The 23,277-nt window shown below is 45.9% G+C and overlaps 1 protein-coding gene across 3 annotated transcripts in view; it reads right to left on the bottom strand.

Annotated features, from left to right (window-relative positions):
• LOC137570549 (phospholipid scramblase 2-like) overlaps positions 1 to 23,277 on the bottom strand; it is a 154,966-nt gene that overhangs the window by 21,772 nt on the left and 109,917 nt on the right. For all 3 annotated transcript variants that reach the window (XM_068279245.1, XM_068279246.1, XM_068279244.1), the window contains 4 exons: positions 12,703 to 12,839; positions 12,538 to 12,580; positions 6,958 to 7,178; positions 6,205 to 6,366 (listed from right to left, as the gene is read on the bottom strand). In XM_068279245.1, the coding sequence (XP_068135346.1) occupies positions 6,205 to 6,366; positions 6,958 to 7,178; positions 12,538 to 12,580; positions 12,703 to 12,839 (563 nt within the window). The remainder of the gene's footprint in view (positions 1 to 6,204; positions 6,367 to 6,957; positions 7,179 to 12,537; positions 12,581 to 12,702; positions 12,840 to 23,277) is intronic.

Raw genomic sequence — 23,277 nt, 5'->3', positions numbered from 1 at the left:
GTCCATCTCGGGGGGAAGCTAGGTATATGCAGTGAGGAAAGTTCACTCAACACAAAAGGTAGTTATATATGCAGTGAGGTGAGTTCACTGAACACAAAAGGTAGTTATATGCAGAGAGGTGAGTTCACTCAACACAAAAGGTAGCTATATGCAGTGAGGTGAGTTCACTCAACCCAAAGGTAGTTATATATGCAGTGAGGTGAGTTCACTGAACACAAAAGGTAGTTAGATGCAGTCAGCTGAGTTCACTCAACACAAAGGTAGTTATATGCAGTGAGGTGAGTTCACGCAACAGAAAAGGTAGATATGCAGTGAGGTGAGTTCACTCAACTTAAAAGGTAGTTATATGCAGTGAGGCAAGTTCACTCAACACAAAAGGTAGTTATGTGCAGCGAGGTGGGTTCACTCAACACAAACGTAGGTGTATGCAGTGATGAGGTGGGTTAACTAAACACAACAGGTACTAGTAGTAGGTAAATGCAGTACTGGGTGGGTAGTACAATGTGCAGCTCCCTGTCACACACACAGATAGTCACTGAATGTGCTGCTGATGCTGGTGGGCTGCTGGCAGTGGGACACACACAGTATGAATTAGCAATGCTGTCTAAGCAACACAAGTGTCAGTTTCAAACACAGAAAAAAAAATTGATCACACGAGCAGGATGAGCTCTGGAAAGAGCTGTTCTGGGGCGCTATTATAGCAATAAGATTCAGCTAGGAGCAAGCTAAGAAGGCAAGAGCCTGACTAATCTGTCCCTAGGAGAACAAGTCTGCAGCAGCTGTCCCTAGTCTGTCTCTAGCAGGCACACGAGTGAGGCTAATGGCCGCCGGAGCCTGCCTTATATAAGGGGGGGGGGTGGGGCTCCAGGGCTAAGTATAGCCGGATTGGCTACAATGTGCCTGCTGACTGTGATGCAGAGGGTCAAAGCAGACCCCCATAGAGCATTAGGGGGCAAATCGAACTCCCGGGAAAGTTCACCTTCGCCGGCGAAGGCGAACCACCCTGGGTTCGCCTGGAACCGTTCGCCGGCGAACACGTTCGGCCCATCTCTAATCACACTAACAGAATGCACAATCCACCTTTAAATAGGTATCCACGAGCCTCAGCACCAATCCGGTGCAAGTACCCTGGACCAATCAGAAAGCAGCAGTAGTAGGGCAGACTGCCTAGAGAACTGCAGCCTCTGACATGCAAATGGGAAACATCCCATAATATCCAAAACCTGCCAAAACACGTCATCCTCCCACCTCCGTGTAGCCGAGCGGACCACAAGGGAAACCGCTCATTTCCTATGCTAATATATGCGCATCTCTTGCCAGTGCATTGGCTGCTGCCGCTTTTTCCCTAATCCCAGCCGCTTCCTGTAACAATCACCATGATGTCTCAGCATCATGTGACTACATCATGTGGTGCTGACGTCACCAGGGGGCATTGCATTCACGCTCCTCGTCTCCATGGTGACAATAAACAAAACGCGCAGTCAGCTAATAAGCTGGCTAAGCGCGTTATAATAAAACACATGTAATTCAAAGTCATGTGGTTTGGGAAAAGGGACTCACCGCCACCTCCCACGCAGCAGCATCAATCAATTAAGGGGGGGGGGAGGGGGGGGGGATAAAAGACCACTGCCGCAACTGCTTGGTTTGCAGGGTACCCTGTAAATACAAAACATAAGTGCAATATTAAATCCAAACCCACTCAATTCTCAATAGAAGTACACAGCACTTGCACAATTATTAAATACATGCTAGCAGATCATATTCCTTATTAAGACCCTCTCTTCCCATTGTCCCTAATTTACGGATCCAGCTTGCTTCTTACATCAACAACATTTTATTTAGATCACTCCTTCTCGGATGTTGGAGTACATGATCTATTGCTTGAACCCTCAATTGTGCAACAGAGTGTCCATTCTGTTTAAAGTGTAAGGAAACCGCCTGATCCTCATCCCCTTCCTAATAGCACTTTTGTGCGACGATATCCTATCTTTCAGTGGTTGGGTCATTCTGCCCACATATCCTAGTCCATATGGACATTTCAATAAATATACTACAAACATGGAATTACAATCATAATGCCCGTTCGCATAAAATTTACGGCCGCTAGAGGGATGAGTAAAGCAGTTTCCCTTATTAATCAGACTACACATGTGGCAGTGGAGACAAGGATAGATGCCCTTTCTAACCCCACTCTCTCTTGGTTGCTCAAAAGTACTCATCACTTTATCCCTAATGGTGGGTGGGCGTTTAAAAGACAGAGGCGGATGTCTAAATTCCCCAATATGAGGAAAGGCATCCTGAAGTATTTTCCAATGTTTTTTAATAGCCGATTCAATTTGATTGCTCCAACTATTGTATGTGGTGACAAATGGAACGCTTAAAAGGGCTAACACCTCAAGATATCCGAGATAACCTTAGCTTTGATGAATTGACTGACTCCAGCTTGGACCCTGATACTCTGGTGTTTAAATACAACAAATGTGTGTCCTCCACCTTTGAGACCATTGCTCCTCTGCGCACCAAATATCTTACTCCACACCATCATGCACAGTGGTTTGATAACGCTATAAAAGAGCTGAAAAGACAAGGCCGAAAACTTGAGAGACTGTGGCGCAAATCTCAGTCCCCAGAAGACAAACATGCCTTAATCCTCCACTTGAAGAGCTACCAAAAGGTAATCACGGGAAAAAAATCATCCTTTCTATCACAAGAGATTGCAAATGCAGTTAACAAACCAGCCCAACTGTTCCGCACAGTGGAAAAACTCTGCAACCCGGCATGTCAAAAACTTAACATCGAGTCTTCAAAGGACCTCTGTGACCAATTTGCCCATTTCTTCACAGACAAAGTCTCCGCTATAAGGTCCGACATCCAACTTACAGCATCTGAGCCTAATATAGCGCCGAAGACCATTAGCAGAGACAATGTAACACCTTGGTCAAACTTCAAAGAAATTGATGAAGAAGTCACATCAAGCATCCTCCTTCACGTCCGCCTAACTACCTGTGACCTAGATCCTGGCCCAACACAGTTCATGTTGAACTGCCCCGACCTGTTCGTACCGGTATTCCTAAAAATTGTTAACTGTTCCTTAAAATCAGGGATATTTCCTGCTTTACTGAAGGAAGCAATCATCAGGCCTCTCCTCAAAAAGCCCTCCCTGGACCCAGATGCAATGACCAGCTACAGACCTGTCTCTAACCTTCCCTTTCTGGGCAAGCTAATTGAAAAAGCTGTTTACCTCCAGCTAGAAGCCAAAATCCTACAAAACAACAGTTATGACCCATTCCAGTCTGGCTTCAGGAAACACCACAGCACTGAAACGGCCCTCATCCAAATATGCAACCACCTGCTCATGGCAAGAGACAGAGGAGAGTGCTCCATCCTCATACTGCTAGACCTTTCTGCAGCCTTTGATACAGTTGACCATGACATCTTGATAAACAGGCTACAGGAATACTGCGGCATTGATGGCATAGTTCTTCAGTGGTTCCAATCCTTCTTGAGTGGCAGAACCCAAAAAGTGTCTATGGGGCCCTTCCTGTCCACCCCTGTATCACTTAGGTATGGGGTGCCCCAGGGCTCAATCCTCTCTCCCCTGCTTTTCACGATTTACATGTTACCGCTGGGAAAACTAATCCAAAAACATGGCCTGACATACCACTGCTATGCAGACGACACTCAACTATATCTTTCCTTCAAGCCTGGTGTGACAGACCCAACTCTAACTATAAACGCCTGCTTACGTGAACTACAGCAATGGATGAATGACAACTGGCTGAAACTAAATGCAGACAAAACTGAAGTCCTTCTGATAGGAGGGCAGAGCATGATAACAAAACAACTTAACTTGCAGTCTTCACCACTGGGAATAGGAGGCACGGATCTGCGCAGCTCTGATCATGTGCGTAGCCTGGGAGTTCTAATTGATTGGGATTTAAAGTTCAGAACTCAAATCTCTGCTGTGGTGAAATCATCCTATTTTCACCTGAAGAACATTGCAAAAATCAAGCACCTCATACCCCCAGAAGATCTGCCAACCTTAGTCCACGCCTTCATCACATCCCGACTGGACTACTGCAATGCTCTCTACACTGGCCTTCCAAAAAAGGTCTTGTACCGACTACAGCTGATACAGAATACTGCTGCCAGACTGCTAACCAACCAACCCCGCCACTGCCACATAACGCCAGTCCTGCACTCCCTTCACTGGCTACCTATAGAATGGAGGGTCCTATTCAAGATCGGCCTACTGACATTTAAATCCCTGAATAATTTAGGCCCTGGATACATGAAAGATATGTTGCAGCTGCGTAGCAATCCCCGCATTCTCAGATCAACAGGTTCTAATAATCTAGTCATACCCAGAGTCCACTTGGAAACTTTTGGTCCCAGAGCCTTCTGTCATGCTGCCCCTACGTTTTGGAACTCCTTACCTCAACAGATCAGGACAGCTCCATCCCTGGACGTGTTTAAATCCAGACTGAAAACCCACCTGTTCAGTTTGGCATTTGCAGAAATATAAAACTTTTGTTGTGTGAATACTTCATCCTACTAATTACTGAATCTGAGAGAGCCTAAGCGCTTTGAGTCCTATGGGAGAAAAGCGCTATAGAAATGTTATTGTATTATTGTATTGTATTGTATAATTCTGGGACCAATGGGTTCTCTCCTCTTTACCTGCTTTTTCCTAGTGAGGACTTCTTCTGGATATCCTCTCTTTTTGAACTTATCCTGCATTTGTTGGATTCTAGTAACCTTCTCCGGATCTGCTACCAGCCTCTCTACTCTAGTCAATTGGCCACTGGGAATATTATCCTTGATGTGCTCTGGAATGGAATTATGGTCAGTCAGTTTGGTGTACAGGTCTGTGAGTAATTTATCACCCAACCTGTACACCATGGTATCCAAAACTGGCGGTTTCCCTTTGGGTCCGCTCGGCTACACGGAGGTGGGAGGATAACGTGTGTGGACAGGTTTTGGATATTATGGGATGTTTCCCCTTTGCATGTTAGAGGCTGCAGCTCTCTATGCAGTCCGCCCTACTACTGCTGCATTCTGATTGGTCCAGAGTACTTGCACCAGAATGGTGCTGAGGCTCGTGGATACCTATTTAAAGGTGGATTGTGCATTCTGCTAGTGTGATATGATTCTATCCAGCTTGAGAAAGGTCCTATGAACGAAACAGCGAGGCTGTCGCTATGCGGATGATTATCATGCTGCCTTTTTAACAATAAAGAGTTATTTTTACTGCTGATGGTGCTGACTTGATTGATAAGAAAATTATGGGAACAGCAAAGAGGAAATCAATTGAACCTATTCACATGTGTGTTTGTCTGCTTGCTGGGCTCCTGTCCCAAAAAAATGGTACATTTAAGTAGAGATAATTTATATAAGTTGAGATAAAAACAATGGGATCCTTAGGGCTGCTTCACACAGGCTTCTGCTGCTGTGCCTGGCAAATGCTTTTCTGCAAGCGTGCAGAAAAGCGTTTGACAGCGTCCGTCGTTTTTTACTGCTGGAGGGGGACGTGGAGATGCGGAAGTAAGCAAGGATCTTCCAGGGTCAGCTAAAACTATGGGAAATAGGGGATGGAATGTGGCGTTCGCACAGACATTACAGGAGCTGAACATTCAATTGAATGGGCAGTGTTTTAACGCTGAGCTCCAAGGCCAAAGGAAAACATGCATGTGAACCAGGACTTACTCCATGCTGGTTCACCCATTGGTCTTATTACCACTGCTGTTCCCTGGTAAGGTCAGTTACCATTGTGGTCGCTAACACTGGGGTGTGAGAGAGCACGGATGACGGATATGTTCTCCTGTTCACTGTACTGACTCCACTCCACTGGCCTGAATGTAAACATTTACTAAAGAGGGTAGAAAAACTATCAGTATGCATGGTAGCCATATAATGAGGGCTGAGAAACATTCTACTAAAGTGCTCATTTCTAGTGTCCCAGGAAAGAAAGGAAGCCAAAACCATCAAAACCAGCAGCTTCAAGTCATTTACCTAGCACATGGTTAATTATCAGCTAGAGATCCTGTATTGCCGCAATTTTATGCTTTCATCAGTTAGTGGAGATTTGCCCATCAAGAAAATTTCTCGATCGCCGATTTGCCAATAAAGTGCGGCTTTAGACACTAATTCAATGTAATAACATTAGCTGGGCAAGCTGTTGATTAAACCTAAAACAGACTCAACCTCAAAATAGGTATCAAAAAAGCAGCGAAGTGGTATGCAGGGACCATATAGTTTCAGGACTTCTTCCTCCATTTCATTCATGATGGTAAACCTCGGGAAACATGGGTTCCAGTTCTGTTTTATGTGGCCAATTACTGTCCCAGGAGGAGCTTCCACTTGCATCTACATGAAGAAACATTGAAAGGGAACACATTTTGCTTCAGAAACACAATTAAAATGGCAAAAGGCACAACAAATACAAATTTAAATCTGTATGAAATCCAAAACCTTTTTTTTATAGGAGCAAAACTGGACATAAGTTCACAGCTTTGGGTACCTGAATATAATGCTCAACCCAACATCCAAACAGATTCAACAATATTAACCCCAAGATGTTAAAGAGAACTTATACTGCAGCGAAAAAAAAAAATAATGTTGCCCCTTTGAAACAAGGATCAGTTTCCTAGAGGGTGGACATTTAAAAGTGGCACATGCTAAAATCCTCAGCGATAATCCTCTTTAAGCATTTATTATTGGATTAGAGTTTGTGCACACAAGAACATACATCCATAATATGCTTAGATACACCTCTCAATTAATTGTTAATATTAAAACCTAATACAGACAAGATATAACTTCCCTTTAACTTCCCTTCTAGAAAAAAAATAAAATAAAATAAATTCACCTACTGCCTGTAAGGTGTAGGGTTACAGCTATTGTGTGGATCAACTGACTACCAATGGTCTAATAAAATCCAGACTGGAGAGATCTTACCTTTTGCAGACAGCAGGGAAACCAGCAAGAAGAGCATCTGTATGGTCGGGAAAGCCTGTTTACTTCACGCCCCATGTTATCAACAATTGTAATGACAAAAGACCGGGCAGGACCACACAAGTTGCGAGTGCAGCAATCATTTTGTTCAGCAGCACAATACATCCTCTGGCCCATGCTGTTCTTGATTTCATATTGATTGTTACTTTCATAGCCAGTCAGAGCTAAAAAAAATATATATATATATATATATATATATAAATATATATATTTATATCTATCTAACTATCTCTCTCTCTCTCTCTCTCTCTCTCTCTCTCTCTCTCTCTCTCTATATATATATATATATAAATAAAACTACACAGTAAAGTGGGGTATGGTTGCCAGAAAATTCCCTAGAAGCTAATCCAATTGGGCATAGAGAAAATCTGATGGCAATCCTGCCTTAAAATTTGAGTTAGGCAGAAAAGTTCAAACTAAAAAAAGCCAACTATCATTTGCAAAACTAGAATGAATAAACTGCTTTCAGCTTTCAATGCTTCATATTCTGTTGCCAAGAAACAGTACATTTCACCAGAATAAAGCAGCCCAAAGCCTTTATAGGGGATTATTTGTGCAAGTAACCACACCGTGTAAAATTGCAGCCGAAAGGCGCTTGGTGGCTGGCAGGCTGAGCTGCCTGACAATCGTGTAAGTCCAGCTTCCCATGTGTAATGGATAGCGGAGAGGCCGCCGCGGCGGTGAGCGGCATGGCGGCCATATCCGCGTCTCAGCTGGTGGCCACCGCCGCGCGGTTACATGTTGGAGTTTTTCCTGGTCCCTCAGTCGCACATAGACTGAGGGGTACTCGCGCGCGCCAGGCAACAGGACCTTTATGCAGCTAGAAGGGGAGTCAGCTGATCAGCTGGTCAGCTGACTCCAGTAGTGCTCCGGATTGGCTGAGTGACTGGGGCGGCGCTGTGGAGCGCTCTGAGTATATATAGGACCTGCCTGTCAGTTGCTCTTTGTCTGCTGTTGCATATGCTACGTGTTAGCACTCAGACCCTTAGTCAGATCCGAAAGTGTGCTAGAACCAGCAGGAGCTGGCTATCCACACTTTGCCAGATTCTGTTGATAGCTTAAAGTACTAATCAAATTGTATTATTTGTTATGACCCTCTGCTAGCCTTGACTACTCTTCTGTCTTCTGATTCTGTGCCTATGCCTATCTGATCTAGTTGCCGACTCAGCTTATAGGCCCATACACACGTCGGATTTTTGCGAACGATGGGTCGTTTGAACGTTCCGTCGTTCAGCCGTTCGCACGTCAAATCCGACGTGTGTACAGACTATCGTTCGGGTGATAAGACTGCGGCGGATCGCTGGAAACCAGTCTTATCACGCGAACGATAGTCCGTACACACGTCTGATTCCGCGTGCGAATGACTGAACGATGGGACGTTCAAACGACCCGTCGTTCAGAAAAATCCGACGTGTGTATGGGCCTTAAACTTCACTCTGATTCAGTCTTCTGTCTTTGTACCGTATCTTTCCGTGTGGTGCCGATCCTGTTTGTCTGTCTCTTCTGCCCTCACCAGTGAGCTTAGTTCTGGTGAGGGATTCTCAGTTTAGTAATCACCTGCTCCTCAGGTTGATAGCTGCAGTACAGTCTTAATCACCTGCTCCTCAGGTTGATAGCTGCAGTACAGTCTGAATCACCTGCTCCTCAGGTTGATAGCTGCAGTACAGTCTTGATCACCTGCTCCTCAGGTTGATAGCTGTAGTACAGTCTGAATCACCTGCTCCTCAGGTTGATAGCTGCAGTACAGTCTTGATCACCTGCTCCTCAGGTGACTAGTCACTACGTTACTGTCCTCATCGCCTGCTCCTCAGGTGATCAGGAGCTGCAGTATAGTCTTGATCTCCTGCCCCTCAGGTGATCATCTGCTGCAGTACAGTCTGAATCACCCGCTCCACGAGTGATAAGTATACATTGTCCTACTGTGCCTCATCCGCTCCTCGGGTGAACCGATCACTACTCATCCGTGTCTCCAGCCTGCTGGAGTACTGTTTCCAGAGTTCGATAGAGATACCTCCCTCTACCAGCTCCTCTGGGATAGTGGGCATCTCTATCTATATTTACTGTTGCACCTAACACTATCACACCTGGGTGTCCTGTGTCTTGCTATACTTACATTATTGGTGATTCTGCAGATCACCACATAATCAGGTATAACATCTGTATTATTGGTGATACTGCAGATCACCAATAATCAGAAAATCTGTTCTTGCTGACACCGATCGTTACATCATGTAACCGAGGCTGTACATTACCTACATGTGAAAGTTTTATAGTGAAGATAAGGTCAATAAAAATTTGTTAAGATAAGCACTCCCTTTACACATGACCATGAGCCCACAGAGATCAGGACTTGATACAGAACGCTCCACCTCTTGGAAATGCATGGAAGCTCAGGGTCACTGTAAATAGTAGATTCCTGGCAGTGATGGCCCCAGTCAGGTGAGAACCATCTAGTGCAGGCAGAGCAAAGTACAGCCCAAGGGCTGTATCGGGCCAGTCAGTGTTTTTAATCCTGCTTGCCGATAGAGGGCCGGACGCCTCTCCTCTGCAGAGTTGCATGCAGTCCGTAACAATAACTCACCCAATCACAGGCCCTATCTCCATTGTGCGTCAAGTGACCTGCCATCAGTATGTGCCTGCGTGTCACATGACGCTACTGTGGCCATGGAGATCACCGCTGGAAGGTGCAACTGGGTGAGTTAAACCCATCATTACACACCGCTCACAACTCTGCAAGGAGGGATGAGAGGAAGGCATTCCACACCGGAATAATGTTTTCCCAACCCTGATGTGCATGAGGCTTTAAGCTAAGTACACACAGACCAACCTGCAGCCTAATCATCATCTGACTTTAGTCTGTTGGACGATAATCAGGAATGTGTATGCACGCAAACAACTTGATGAGCAACTGATAACAGACGATCTATGTTGGTCTGATATCATGCAGTTGGTGCATGTGTACAAGTTGTTTGAAAGGCGTGCATGAAAAAAGGGCGCCGTGAAAAAAGTGCCCGGGTTATTAACGAATTTGGCGCCAGATATTAATGAAATTTGCTACCGAGAATCATCATTGTCAAGCTTTATTAACGATAATTACTGTTCCCAAAAAAAAAAGAGAATTAATAACGAATAAATATTAAAGTTAAATATCGTAACGTTTTTCGGCAATACCGCTTAACCCAACCCTACCCTCACACAGAACCCTCCCCTGGTGGTGCCTAAAACTAACCACTCCCCTAGTGGCACCTAACCCTAACCACTCCCCTTGGTGTTCCCTAACACTAACCACTCCCTCTGCAGAAACACCCTTTTAGATATATTAACCATAATAACTTTGAAAACATAAACTCTGTACTTATTAACGAAATAATGACAAAAACTATACCGCTTTAAACTTCTAAAATGATAACTACCTCAAAAACTATGACGTTATAATGTTATTAACAATTTTTCGCGGCGCCCTTTTTTTCATGCTTTTTTTGCTGTATTACCGATAATTGCATTAAAGTCTATGGCGGCGCCCTTTTTGTCCACCCTCAGCTGGCGTCCTTTTTTCCTGCTCCCGCTTGAAAGTCTTGTACTTGAAAGTCTTGTACTTGTTTTGAATGTCTGTCATTCCTCTTGCATGCGCAGTATGTTAATTGAGTTGGCTCTTTAGTCAGCTAGGCATGTGGACATACAGGTCATGCGGTTTGTCAGGTTGTGTGGTTTGTCATGTTGGTCGTGTGGTTGTATGCATGTTGGACGTGTGCATGCACTTTTAAAAGGACACCTAAAGTAAGTTGTGAAAGGGAAAAATGTTACGCTAATACTCTTGTACCTAGCAGGGGGTACAAGCGATTTCAGTTATTTTCTTCCTTTAAAGAAGAAGAACTTTAACCAAGGACTGAACTTCATTCCAATGATTAACTGATACTCCCTTTCCCAAGAGAAATCTTTACCTTTTTCTCAAATACATCTGGGGGTCTTTATGGCTGATATTGTGGTGAAACCCCTCCCACAGTGTGATGTCATAACCAAGGTCCTGACAGTGATGTCTGAACCTCATTGCATTGTGGAAAATAATGGCTTTTTCCAACTGTCAAGCAAGTAATATCTCTCTCTCTGTGCATAGAACTCTCAATAATGAGCCTTCCGCACAGATCACCTGGCAGAACTTAAAGAGAACCCGAGGTGTGTTTGAAGAATGTTATCTGCATACAGAGGCTGGATCTGCCTATACAGCCCAGCCTCTGTTGCTATCCCAAACCCCCCTAAGGTCCCCCTGCACTCTGCAATCCCTCATAAATCACAGCCGTGCTGCTGACACACAGCTTGTCAGAGCAGGCTGTGTTTATCTCTATAGTGTCAGTCTGCTGCTCTCTCCACCTCCTGCAGAACTCTGGTCCCCGCCTGCATCCCTTCCCTCCCTGCTGATTGGAGGGAAGGGACAGGGGCAGGGACCGGAGCTCTGCAGGAGGCGGGGGAGCAGCTGAGACTGACACTACAGATGTAAACACAGTCAGCACAGCGCAGCTGTGATTTATGTCTGATTGCAGAGTGCAGGGGGACCTTAGGGGGGTTTGGGACAGCAACAGAGGCTGGGTTGTATAGGCAGATCCAGCCTCTGTATGCAGATAACATTCTTCAAACACACCTCGGGTTCTCTTTAAGACCAGTGATAAATTTCAGAACGTAAATCAGGATGAGGAACAATTTTACAAAGGGCAAACACTGACTAAATCTATAAATGAATACTGTAAACAATAGCAATTTTATTAATGTTATAATGTCTGCATTTCCTCTTTGAAAACAGGGATGTGATGTGAGAATATATTGTATATAAAAAGGGCAATTGGGGAATATTTTAGAGGCATTGCAACAAATACTGCAGGGAAATGACAATTAGTATATGCACAGAGCAATAGTTTTGACTCTACATACTGAAGGAAACATGCCAGTATCTTAACCCTCCTGGCGGTTTGTCAAAATCCGCCAGGGGGCAGCAAATACGTTTTTTTTTTTGTTTTGTTTTTTTTTCATGTAGCGAGACGAGGTCTCGCTACATGATAGTCGCTGCTCAGTGGCATCCCCCCAGCCCCTCCGATCGCCGCCGGCGATCGGAGATCAAGAGATCCCGTTCAAAGTCGTCGTGACGTCAAAGGGGACGATCCACCCCACGGCGCTGCCTGGCACTGATTGGCCAGGCAGCGCACAGGGTCTGGGGGGGGGCGGCTGCGGCGACGCATATAGCGGCGGATCGGTGGGTAGCGGCGGCGATCGGGCACTGCACGCAGCTAGCAAAGTGCTAGCTGCGTGCAGCAAAAAAAAAATTATGCAAATCGGCCCAGCGAGGCCTGAGCGGTGCCTCCCGGCGGCATAGCCCGTGCTCAGCACGGGCTTACCGCCAGGGAGGTTAAAACTGTACTAAAAGCACTAAATGGAAATATTCAGCATTCTTGATCAGAGTCCCATAAAAAGCATTTTCCAAATAAGTACACAATATAGTAACTGTAAAAATGACAAACAAACCAAAGTACATACCTTCCAAAAGTTCTACTTGTTGATGGATAAGTATATGATCTATCTGTAACAGAATATGAAAATACAAATTAAGGTCTTACAAATACAGATAAAAATAAAATATATAAAGCAAAACATAAAAAGGAGCTTAACAGAAGACTTCTTGTGCATATAGTGACCACTAACCTGGGACAAATATTCTAAGCCTGGTGGACAATTTGGGATTGTTGGAGGCGTCGGCATCCACTGTGCCTGTCTACCGTGCCCCATTGGCTGGTTCTGTACGGGAGGAGGACCACCATACGAACCGTAGTTAGGCTGATCTGGTGAAAAGAAAGATTTACCACTGAAAGAAGTAAAAATCAAAAACTAAAAATCTCTGTTTGGCTACAACACCACAAGAAAATCGGATTTTATACAGCTCTGGTGGCGATCAACAGAGGATTACACAGAGCAGTACAGTCAGATTACACAGCAGCATGGACGTCTCACGCATGATAGGCTTCTGTGATCCTCGGTGAACCTGGTGGACATCTTGATGTGGTCCTTGTTCAACTATACAGTCACATTTGCGAGGGGGGGGGGGGTGTGAATCAGATGCTAACAATTCTAAGAGGTTTTAAATCCTATGCCAATTTTGGGCAAGTTCATGCGGCTTGAAAACAGACCAACCAGATATCAAAGGCAGCTGTTCTAGTATTAGAAGCCTGCACATGGCTTTAGAAAAGGTTCCTGACTGATTTTTACACCAAAAACGGGCCAAATAGCTGCACAAAAAAACAACGGTGGAAGAGCCTTGAGGAAAAAAAAATATCTATATGGCAGGCTGACCGATGGCTATTCTAGTAATTTTGCTCCTCCATCATCTATTCTGCTTATCTACTATTTCACTCTCGTAATTTTGGTTCTCTGTCATCTATTTTTTTCCAGCCACTTTTTTAATCCATGGATGTCCCAGAAGCAAGTTACTGCGATTCTATCCTTAGGGCCGATACACATGAGTGATTGTGGGTCGTTTTCCGCCGGCCTAGTCATGCATCGGCTAAGCGATGCCCATTCAAGTGATTAAATAATATCTATGCAAAATGTGTTTATTTTTTTACAGTTTGAGAGTAAACCTAAATCAGAGACGAGAATCAGGAATACGAACAGATTTTCTAGCAACCCGGAGTGCTTCTTTAATGACAGTGCTGTCTACATCCATTACAAGGCTCTCTTTGAAAGGATAGCTACCAATTATGGCACTTTCCAATTTGGACATTAAAGTCATTAGCTAGTAAATGCACAGTGCACCCAGTCAAAATAGATAAGATTACCATTACTCCACCACACAGCTCATCCTGGAATGTTCTGTACATTCACAGCCACAGAGCACAGAACACGGCAACTGTCAGTGTGCATGACAGAGGAAAATCTACAGTTTGCATGTAAACATGTCATTATGAACCAGACTTATAGTAAACGCATACAAGTGTAGCACAAAGTCTCACAGGATTTGCATGCTGTAAGATGCATCTAAACTATATACTGAAAGAAACAAAGCTGCAGGAAATTGCTTCTGTTTGGGAAAAGAAGCAGGATGATCATGATACCTTAAAGTCCTACTGCCGCCAGATGAAAGCTAAGACTGAAAGGATTTTAACCTTACATCATGAAATGTGATACAAGCTTTCAGCTGTTACAAACACCAGCAGTGCAGTTTTATCAGGTAAAACCAAACGCAACAAGTTTCAACAAATCAGGAATTACAGTATATACAAAAACCATGGAAATTTAGACTTAATCTGAAGAACCTGTAAATACAAGAACAGCTAAACACAATAATGTTTGTAAAAGAACCCACTGCAATCAGCTAGACAAGAAGTTCTTATTCTGAGATTTATGAGAAAGAGCTTCAGCTATTGTCAACAACACTTTTGTTGTTTACACTTCCCAGCACTGTTCCAGAAGCTGTATACTCAGAGTAAAATCTCTCTCCAACCTTTTGAAATGTAAGGGTTTGTGCATGGTTAGGGAGGAGCCAATTGTTAACAAAGCAAACTCCCTTCCCCTCAGGTCTCTCTCTCTCTCTTTCTCCAAACCGGGTCCGTTAAAAATGGCGCCAGTTATCGTAGTTAAAAAACGGCGCCCCATAGAGAACCACTATCGCTAGTTATTTTTCGTTTTTGACAGCTAAAAAATGGCGCTGGCTTTAAAAACGATATTTATCGTTTATATTTATATTTGCTGCCGTTTGGAAAATATCTGCCCGCCGGCTTTAATGTTTAACCTGCTGGGCGGTCTGGACGAGCTCAGCTCGTCCAGTACTGCCGGAGCCTGCCACTCAGGCCCTGCTGGGCCGATTTGGCTCAAATAAAAAGCAGCACACGCAGCCGGCACTTTGCCAGCTGCGTGTGCTGCCTGATCGCCGCCGCTCTGCGGCGATCCGCCGCGAGCAGCGGCGAAAGAGGGTCCCCCCAGCCGCCTGAGCCCAGCGTAGCCGGAACAAAAAGTTCCGGCCAGCGCTAAGGGCTGGATCGGAGGCGGCTGACGTCAGGACGTCGGCTGACGTCGATGACGTCACTCCGCTCGTCGCTATGGCGACGATGTAAGCAAAACAAGGAAGGCTGCTCATTGCGGCCTTCCTTGTTTATTCTGGGCGCCGGAGGCGATCGGAAGAACGCCTCCGGAGCGCCCTCTAGTGGGCTTTCATGCAGCCAACTTTCAGTTGGCTGCATGAAATAGTTTTTTTTTTATTTAAAAAAAACCCTCCCGCAGCCTCCCTGGCGATCTTAATAGAACGCCAGGCAGGTTAATAGCAAAGCCCCCTTAAAAGCTACAAACACCAAATTTGCAGGGAATGTTAAGAAGAAAATTGTGAACAAGAGGAAATTTTTTTTTTTCAAAAAGACCTTATAGTTTTTGAGAAAATCGATTTTGAATATTCTTCTTCTGACCGTGGGAAAATTAAACGCCCGCTGACTTTAGCGGTTAATAGCAAAGCCCCTTTAAATGCCAGAAACACCAAATGTGTAGGGAATGTTAAGAAGAATAGTGGAAACACGAAGAAAAAAAATTGTTCAAAAAGACCTTATAGTTTTTGAGAAAATCGAGTTTAATTCTTCAAAGAGGAAATGTATCTATTTAAATCGCATACTGACATTTCCATGGAAACTTTTTCCGCCGACTTTAGCAGTTAATAGCAAAGTCCCCTTAAATCCTAGCAACACCAAATTTGCAGGATATGTTAAAAAGATAATGGGAAACAATATTTAAAAAAAAAATGAAAAAATTTGATTTTTTTTTTTTAAATTAAAATTTGTGGGTTATGTTCAGAGTGTGGGAAATGTTTTGAAAAAAATCACGTGGGGTCCCCCCTCCCGAGCCTCTGTAACCCCTTGTCTCCCATGCAGGCTGGGATAGCCAGAATGCGGAGCCCCGGCCGACTGGGGCTTCTCACCCTGAGCTATACCAGCCCGCATGGTCCATGGTATGGGGGGGCTTCGGGGGGGAGGGGCGGCCAAGCCTTCCCCTCCCCCCTGGAGCCCTTGTCCAATCCATGGACAAGGGGCTCTTCCCCACCTCCGGTGCCCCAGGAGGAGGTGGGGGCGACGACTCCCTGGGGGGGGGGTTCATGGTGGCATCTGGGAGTCCCCATTAAGAAGGGGATCCCCAGATGCCCACCCCCCTCCCAGGAGAAATGAGTATAGGGCTACTTTGTACCCCTTACCCATTTCCACAAAGGGTTAAATGAAATAAAAACACAACCACGAGAAAAGTCCTTTAATGTTCTAAATTAACCACAAATACTTACCTGTACCTTTATGAAAAAAATCCCACGCCAATCAGGTCCCACGACAGTATCCTCCATCTTGCGATCTTCTGATACATATTGATTGAAGATCTCCGCCGCCCCGACGCCACACACGCCGCCTCCGCCGCACTGCTCTCAGCTATACTAAGTATAGCTGAGAGTTGCGTCTATGCGTCTATATAGATGCATTAGCTCTAGCTGCCGCTGCCCTTCCTGCCTCTCCCCACCTGTCACCCTCACCCATGCTGACACCCAATGCACCCATGGGTTCCAGCATGGGTGAGGGTGACAGGTGGGGGGAGGCAGGGAGGGCAGCGGCAGCTAGCGCTAATGCGTCTATATAGATGCATAGACGCAACTCTCAGCTATACTAAGTATAGCTGAGAACAAAAAGCATCTTTAAATTTTGGCTCCAAGGCTCCCCATTGGTTCCTTATCGACCAATGGGGATCCTCCTGATCCCCATTGGTCTGTTAAGGAACCAATGGGGACCATTGGAGCTAAAATTTAAAGATGCTTTTTGCTCTTAGCTATACTAAGTATAGCTAAGAGCAGTGCGGCGGAGGCGGCGTGTGTGGCGTCGGGGCGGCGGAGATCTTCAATCAAGATGTAACAGAAGGTCGCAAGACAGAGGATACTGTCGTGGGACCTAATTGACGTGGGATTTTTTTCTTAAAGGTACAGGTAAGTATTTCTGGTTAATTTAGAACATTAAAGGACTTTTCTCGTTGTTGTGTTTTTATTTCATTTAACCCTTTGTGGAAATGGGTAAGGGGTACAAAGTAGCCCTATACTCATTTCTCCTGGGAGGGGGGTGGGCATCTGGGGGTCCCCTTCTTAAAGCGGACTCCCAGATGCCACCATGAACCCCCCCCCAGGGAGTCGTCGCCCCCACCTCCTCCTGGGGCACCGGAGGTGGGGAAGAGCCCCTTGTCCATGGATTGGACAAGGGCTCCGGGGGGGAGGGGAAGGCTTGGCCACCCCTCCCCCCCGAAGCCCCCCCATACCATGGACCATGCGGGCTGGTATAGCTCAGGGTGCGAAGCCCCAGTCGGCCGGGGCTCCGCATTCTGGCTATCCCAGCCTGCATGGGAGACAAGGGGTTACAGAGGCTCGGGAGGGGGGACCCCACGTCATTTTTTTCAAAACATTTCCCACACTCTGAACATAACCCACAAATTTTAATTTAAAAAAAAAAAAATCAAATTTTTTCATTTTTTTTTTAAATATCGTTTCCCAGTATCTTTTTAACATATCCTGCAAATTTGGTGTTGCTAGGATTTAAGGGGACTTTGCTATTAACTGCTAAAGTCGGCGGGAAAAGTTTCCATGGAAATGTCAGTACGCGATTTAAATAGATACATTTCCTCTTTGAAGATTTAAACTCGATTTTCTCAAAAACTATAAGGTCTTTTTGAACAATTTTTTTTCTTCGTGTTCCCACTATTCTTCTTAACATTCCCTACACATTTGGTGTTTCTGGCATTTAAAGGGGCTTTGCTATTAACCGCTAAAGTCGGCGGGCGTTTAATTTTCCCACGGTCAGAAGAAGAATATTCAAAATCGATTTTCTCAAAAACTATAAGGTCTTTTTGAAAAAAAAATGTTTCCTCTTGTTCACAATTTTCTTCTTAACATTCCCTGCAAATTTGGTATTTGTAGCTTTTAAGGGGGCTTTGCTATTACACATTAAAGCCGGCGGGCAGATATTTTCCAAACGGCAGCAAAGCAAGGGTTAAAACGATAAATATCGTTCAGGTGCGAAAAAAAAACGAGTTTTAAAACGATAAATTTCGTTCAAAAGGTCTGCACTATTTTAACCTTTAAAACGATAAATATCGTTTTAAACATATATCGGGCAGAAGGGTGCGCCATTTTTTTGCCGGCGCCATTTTTAACTAGACGCCTCCAAACAACCCCCCCTTCCCCCCCAATGATTTACCCACAGACTCCCATTACTGTGCCTGAATCCCCAACGCTCCCTTCCCAGGTACCTCTCCCCAAGCACCAGAAACATTTCTGGAATAGGAAATCAAACATGAAAGTCCTTGGGCTGTAAAAAGCTGAAGACCTCTGGCGTAGTGTCTAGACAAGCATATCTGTACAGTCAGGGCCGGCCTTTGACCTGAGCGACCGGTGCGATCGCTCAGGGCGCCGGCTTCCAGGGGGCGCTCGTGCCACCTGACCTGGCCGCATGTGTTTTAATAACTGCAGGGCCCCGGCTGGGTCCGTCTCGCTCCGCCCCCTGGTGCGCTGTTGGGGGTGATGGGGCAAACATGCCCGTGTGGCCGCCGTGATGGAGGGGGGAGCCGTGGGGAGGGCAGCCCGACCTTTCCCTCCCTTCCTCTCCGGGCACCCTCCGTGCTCCCCCCCTCCGATCCGATGCAGACTGCTAAGGGAACAACTCACCTTCCTGGTTCCGATCGCCGGCTCCTCTCACTTGCTGCTGGTCGCCTCTTCTACATAGCCGCTGATGCACAATAAACTTCCTGCTTAACAGGAAGTTTATTGTGCATCAGCGGCTATGTAGAAGAGGCGACCAGCAGCAAGTGAGAGGAGCCGGCGATCGGAACCAGGAAGGTGAGTTGTTCCCTTAGCAGTCTGCATCGGAGGGGGGGAGCACGGAGGGTGCCCGGAGAGGAAGGGAGGGAGAGGTCGGGCTGCCCTCCCCGCGGCTCCCCCCTCCTCTATGGGGGGGGGCAACCTACCTACCTACCTATGGGGGGGGGGGGTGTTACCTACCTACCTACCTACCTACCTAATCTATACTGGGGGCACCTACCTATCTAGCCAATACTGGGGGCACCTACCTATCTAGCCAGTACTGGGGGCACCTACCTATCTAACCTATACTGGGGGTAGCTACCTATCTAATCTATACTGGAGGCACCTACCTGTCTAGCCAATACTGGGGGAACCTACCTATCTAACCTATACTGGGGGGCAGCTACCTATCTAATCTACACTGGGGGCACCTACCTATCTAGCCAATACTGGGGGCACCTACCTATCTAACCTATACTGGGGGCAGCTACCTATCTAACCTATACTGGGGGCAGCTACCGATCTAACCTATACTGGGGGCAGCTACCTATCTAACCGATACTGGGGGCACCTACCTATCTAACCTATACTGGGGGTAGCTACCTATCTAACCTATACTTGGGGCACCTACCTATCTAATCTATACTGGGGGCAGCTACCTATCTAACCTATACTGGGGGCAGCTACCTATCTAACCTATACTGGGGGCACCTACCTATCTAACCTATACTGGGGGCACCTACCTATCTAATCTATACTGGGGGCAGCTACCTATCTATCCTATACTGGGGGTAGCTACCTAACTAATCTATACTGGGGGCAGCTACCTATCTAATCTATACTGGGGGCATCTACCTATCTAATCTATACTGGGGGCAGTTACCTATCTAATCTATACTGGGGCAGCTACCTATCTAACCAATATTGCAGGTACCTACCTATCTAACCTATACACTGGGGGCAGCTACCTATCTAACCTGTACTGGGGGCACCTACCTATCTAACCTATAGCTGGGACAAGTATACTGGCTACCTATACTGTGGGCACTCATCTGGCTAACCTATACTGGGGGGGATCTGTAGCTGGACACTTACACTAAGGGGGGTGGGGGGATCTGCTGCTTAAATACACTATAAGGGGATCTGCGACTGCAAGACTAGTAGCCTAAGCCCATATACACTAAGGGGGGGGGGATCTGGTCTTGTATATGTAGGCAGATCCCCCCTTTAGTGTATATAGGCTTAGGCTACTAGTCTTGCAGTCGCAGATCCCCTTTTAGTGTATTTAGGCAGCAGATCCCCCCGCCATCCCCCCCCCCATTAGTGTATGTGTGTGGTGCACTCACACGCGAAGAGGATGAATGTGGGGGGGGGGGGGGGCACCAAAATCTGGTTACGCTCAGGGCGCTGTGAAACCTAAGGCCGGCCCTGTGTACAGTTATCAATAAACGGTCATCAAAATAATCAGAAATGCTAGCATGGATCCAGGGGCGTAACTAGACATCACTGGGCCCCCCTGCAAAACTTTGGCTCCACCCCCCCCCGTGAAACTTTGGATGGGGCCCCCCACCCCCCTCGCTTTCTGCACAGGAAAACTGAGGACCAATGTGTTTTCCCCATGCAGATAAAAACACCTATACTTAAAGAGACACTGAAGCGAAAAAAAATTATGATATTATGATTTGTATGTGTAGCACAGCTAAGAAATAAAACATTAAGATCAGATACATCAGTCTAATTGTTTCCAGTACAGGAAGAGTTGAGAAACTCCAGTTGTTATCTCTATGCAAACGAGCCATTAAGCTCTCGACTAAGTTAGTCCTGGAGAGGGCTGTTATCTGACTTTCATTATCTCAAGTGTTATTGTACTGTTTACTTTTCCTCTGGCAGAGGAGAGGTCATTACTTCACAGACTGCTCTGAAAGACTCATTTTGAATGCTGAGTGTTGTGTAATCTGCACATATTATAGAATAATGCAATGTTAGAAAAAACACTATATACTTGAAAATAAAAATATGAGAATATTTTTTTTTTGCTGCTAATCTTCTAGTAATTATTCATAGTACACAACCAATTCATTATATCATATTTTTTTTTCGCTTCAGTGTCTCTTTAATGGAAACGTCAGGCAATCTATGCTACCCCCAGATCTACTTACACGGGGCTTCCTCCAGCCCCTTGCAGCTGACAAGTCCCTCGTTGCAGCTCTGCTCCCAGTACATACATACACACACAGCTGTATTATTTTACTACATGAGAGCACATGCTATATGGAGGAACAACAATGACATGCTGAACATAAGATATAATATTCATTCACTGTAACTTTGGCAAAACATTCAGAATGTCACTGATTATTACGGTTAGGGATCTTGGACTTCATTGAGACAACAAGCTCTCAATGAAGCAGCAACAGTAATGCTGGGCATACACGGAGCGATCCGGCGGCTCTATTAGCCGCCGGATCGACTCCCGCCGCGTCCCCGCAGCCGCCCGTATCGATTCCTGCTCGTCCCCGCAGATGTTTCCTTATCTTCCGCTCGATTCCCCACTGCTGTCTGCCCAGGGATCGAGCGGGGAATTAATCCGCGCGGTGATCGGACCTGTCGGAAATTAGCAATCGAAAAAGTGCCGTGTATGCCCGGCATAAGACATCAATCTCCACTCCATTGTGTTGTAAAAGTAATTAGAGGCCATAAGGACATTAGCCCCTGCGAGATAAGAATCTAGGAATCCTTTTGAAGTGATTGCTGAAAAGGGAAAGTCTACAACTATTTTTCAAAATGTGACTCCTTTGTTTGTAAGGTTGTACATGGAGTCATCAGAACTTAGCTGCAGTGTGAGACAGATGTTTTTTTACCAACCCTAGGGAGCAGGGACAGTGTACAATTCCAAAGTGTGTATGAGTCCTTACTGTATCTGTGTGGTGGACACATGAAGTCAATATAACAATGGTGCGAGAGCAGAATACGTTTTTTCACTCCATGCCCTAAGCTGTCAGTCTCTCAAACTTTTACCCCCACGGGCCCCCTTTGGCTTCTGGGCCCCCCTGCGGAGGCATCCCTTGCAGGGTCTATTGTTACGTCCCTGCATGGATCTTCTGGAGTGAGATAAGCATACACTACAGTGCGGTCAACACCAGGGGTGCTCTCCAGAGATCGCGAATTCAAATTTACCCATGATCACGGGTAGATTTTCATGGTTGCTGAACTCGAATTCGAAGAGTGATGCTGCTGCTGAATTCTAATTCGAATGTACCCGAATAGTCACTCTCGAATTCGGCCGGATCACACGTGATCACGAATTCGGCTTCGGTATCCAGGGGATGACGTCATTGGGCCAATCAAAAGGCCCCCAGCCAAGACACTAGCAACCAATCAGAGGAGGGAGCCTGGCCCTCCCCTCCTCTATATAAGGCGGTGGCCATCTTAGGGAGCAAGTCCTCGCTTGTGAATCTGCGGTACTGAGAGCATCTCCAGTGCTGCTGCGTGTCTTAGCAAGTGCTTTTCTTGTGCTAAACCTAGCGTTTTTGCTAATTTACACCTCCTGAACACTTATATTGTACTCATTTATAGATAGCTAGTAATTTGATTGTTTTCAGTCAGCTAGTGTTTACTGTATACTGTGCTAGGCTAGTGTTATGCTGGATACACACCATGCGTTTCCGCGTTCGATGCGTCCGTCGATACGCATCGATTCGATTATTTCCGACATGTCCGATTCAAGCTTCGATGGATCGTTAGGTCGATTTGCCATACCTTACATGGCAATCGACCTAAAAATCATCGAAATGCGTTCGGAAATGCTCGGAAATAATCGAATCGACGCGTATCGACGGACGCATTCGACGCGGAAACGCATGGTGTGTATCCAGCATTAGGTCTGTGTGCAGGCTAGGCCTGCTAGCCTAGGTAGCCTTAGCCTACTAGCTTAGGTAGGTTAGGGATTATAGTTAGTTGTGTACTAGTGCTAGTTTAGTTAATTTGTACTGCTGTAGTCTGAGTTTATTAGTTTCAGTACTGTGTTAGTTACTGACTGTACAGGCCAGCATCTGTTGTGATCTGTGACTCATCTGCCCCTCCCTATAGATTGCGTCCGTGTGTGACAGACTTTTATTTGTCACTGTCTGTCAGTGTCACACGAGTTAGTTATCGACTACTACACTACTACTAAGGATTATAGTTAGTTGTCACCTACGTACTACTTTACTTAACCTTCCTGGCGGTAAGCCCGAGCTGAGCTCAGGCTATGCCGCCGGAAGGCACGGCTCAGGCCCCGCTGGGCCGATTTGCATAATTTTTTTTTTTGCTATCCGATCGCCGCCGATCCGCCGCTATCCGTCGCGCCGCAGCTGCCCCCCTCCCCAGACCCCGTGCGCTGCCTGGCCAATCAGTGGCAGGCAGCGCTGAGGGGTGGATCGGAG

The sequence above is a fragment of the Hyperolius riggenbachi genome, chromosome 4 (genome assembly GCF_040937935.1).
Source record: "Hyperolius riggenbachi isolate aHypRig1 chromosome 4, aHypRig1.pri, whole genome shotgun sequence".
Lineage (NCBI taxonomy): Eukaryota > Metazoa > Chordata > Amphibia > Anura > Hyperoliidae > Hyperolius > Hyperolius riggenbachi.
Note: the sequence above shows the minus strand (reverse complement) of the source record. Positions and strands in the feature narration are given on the sequence as shown.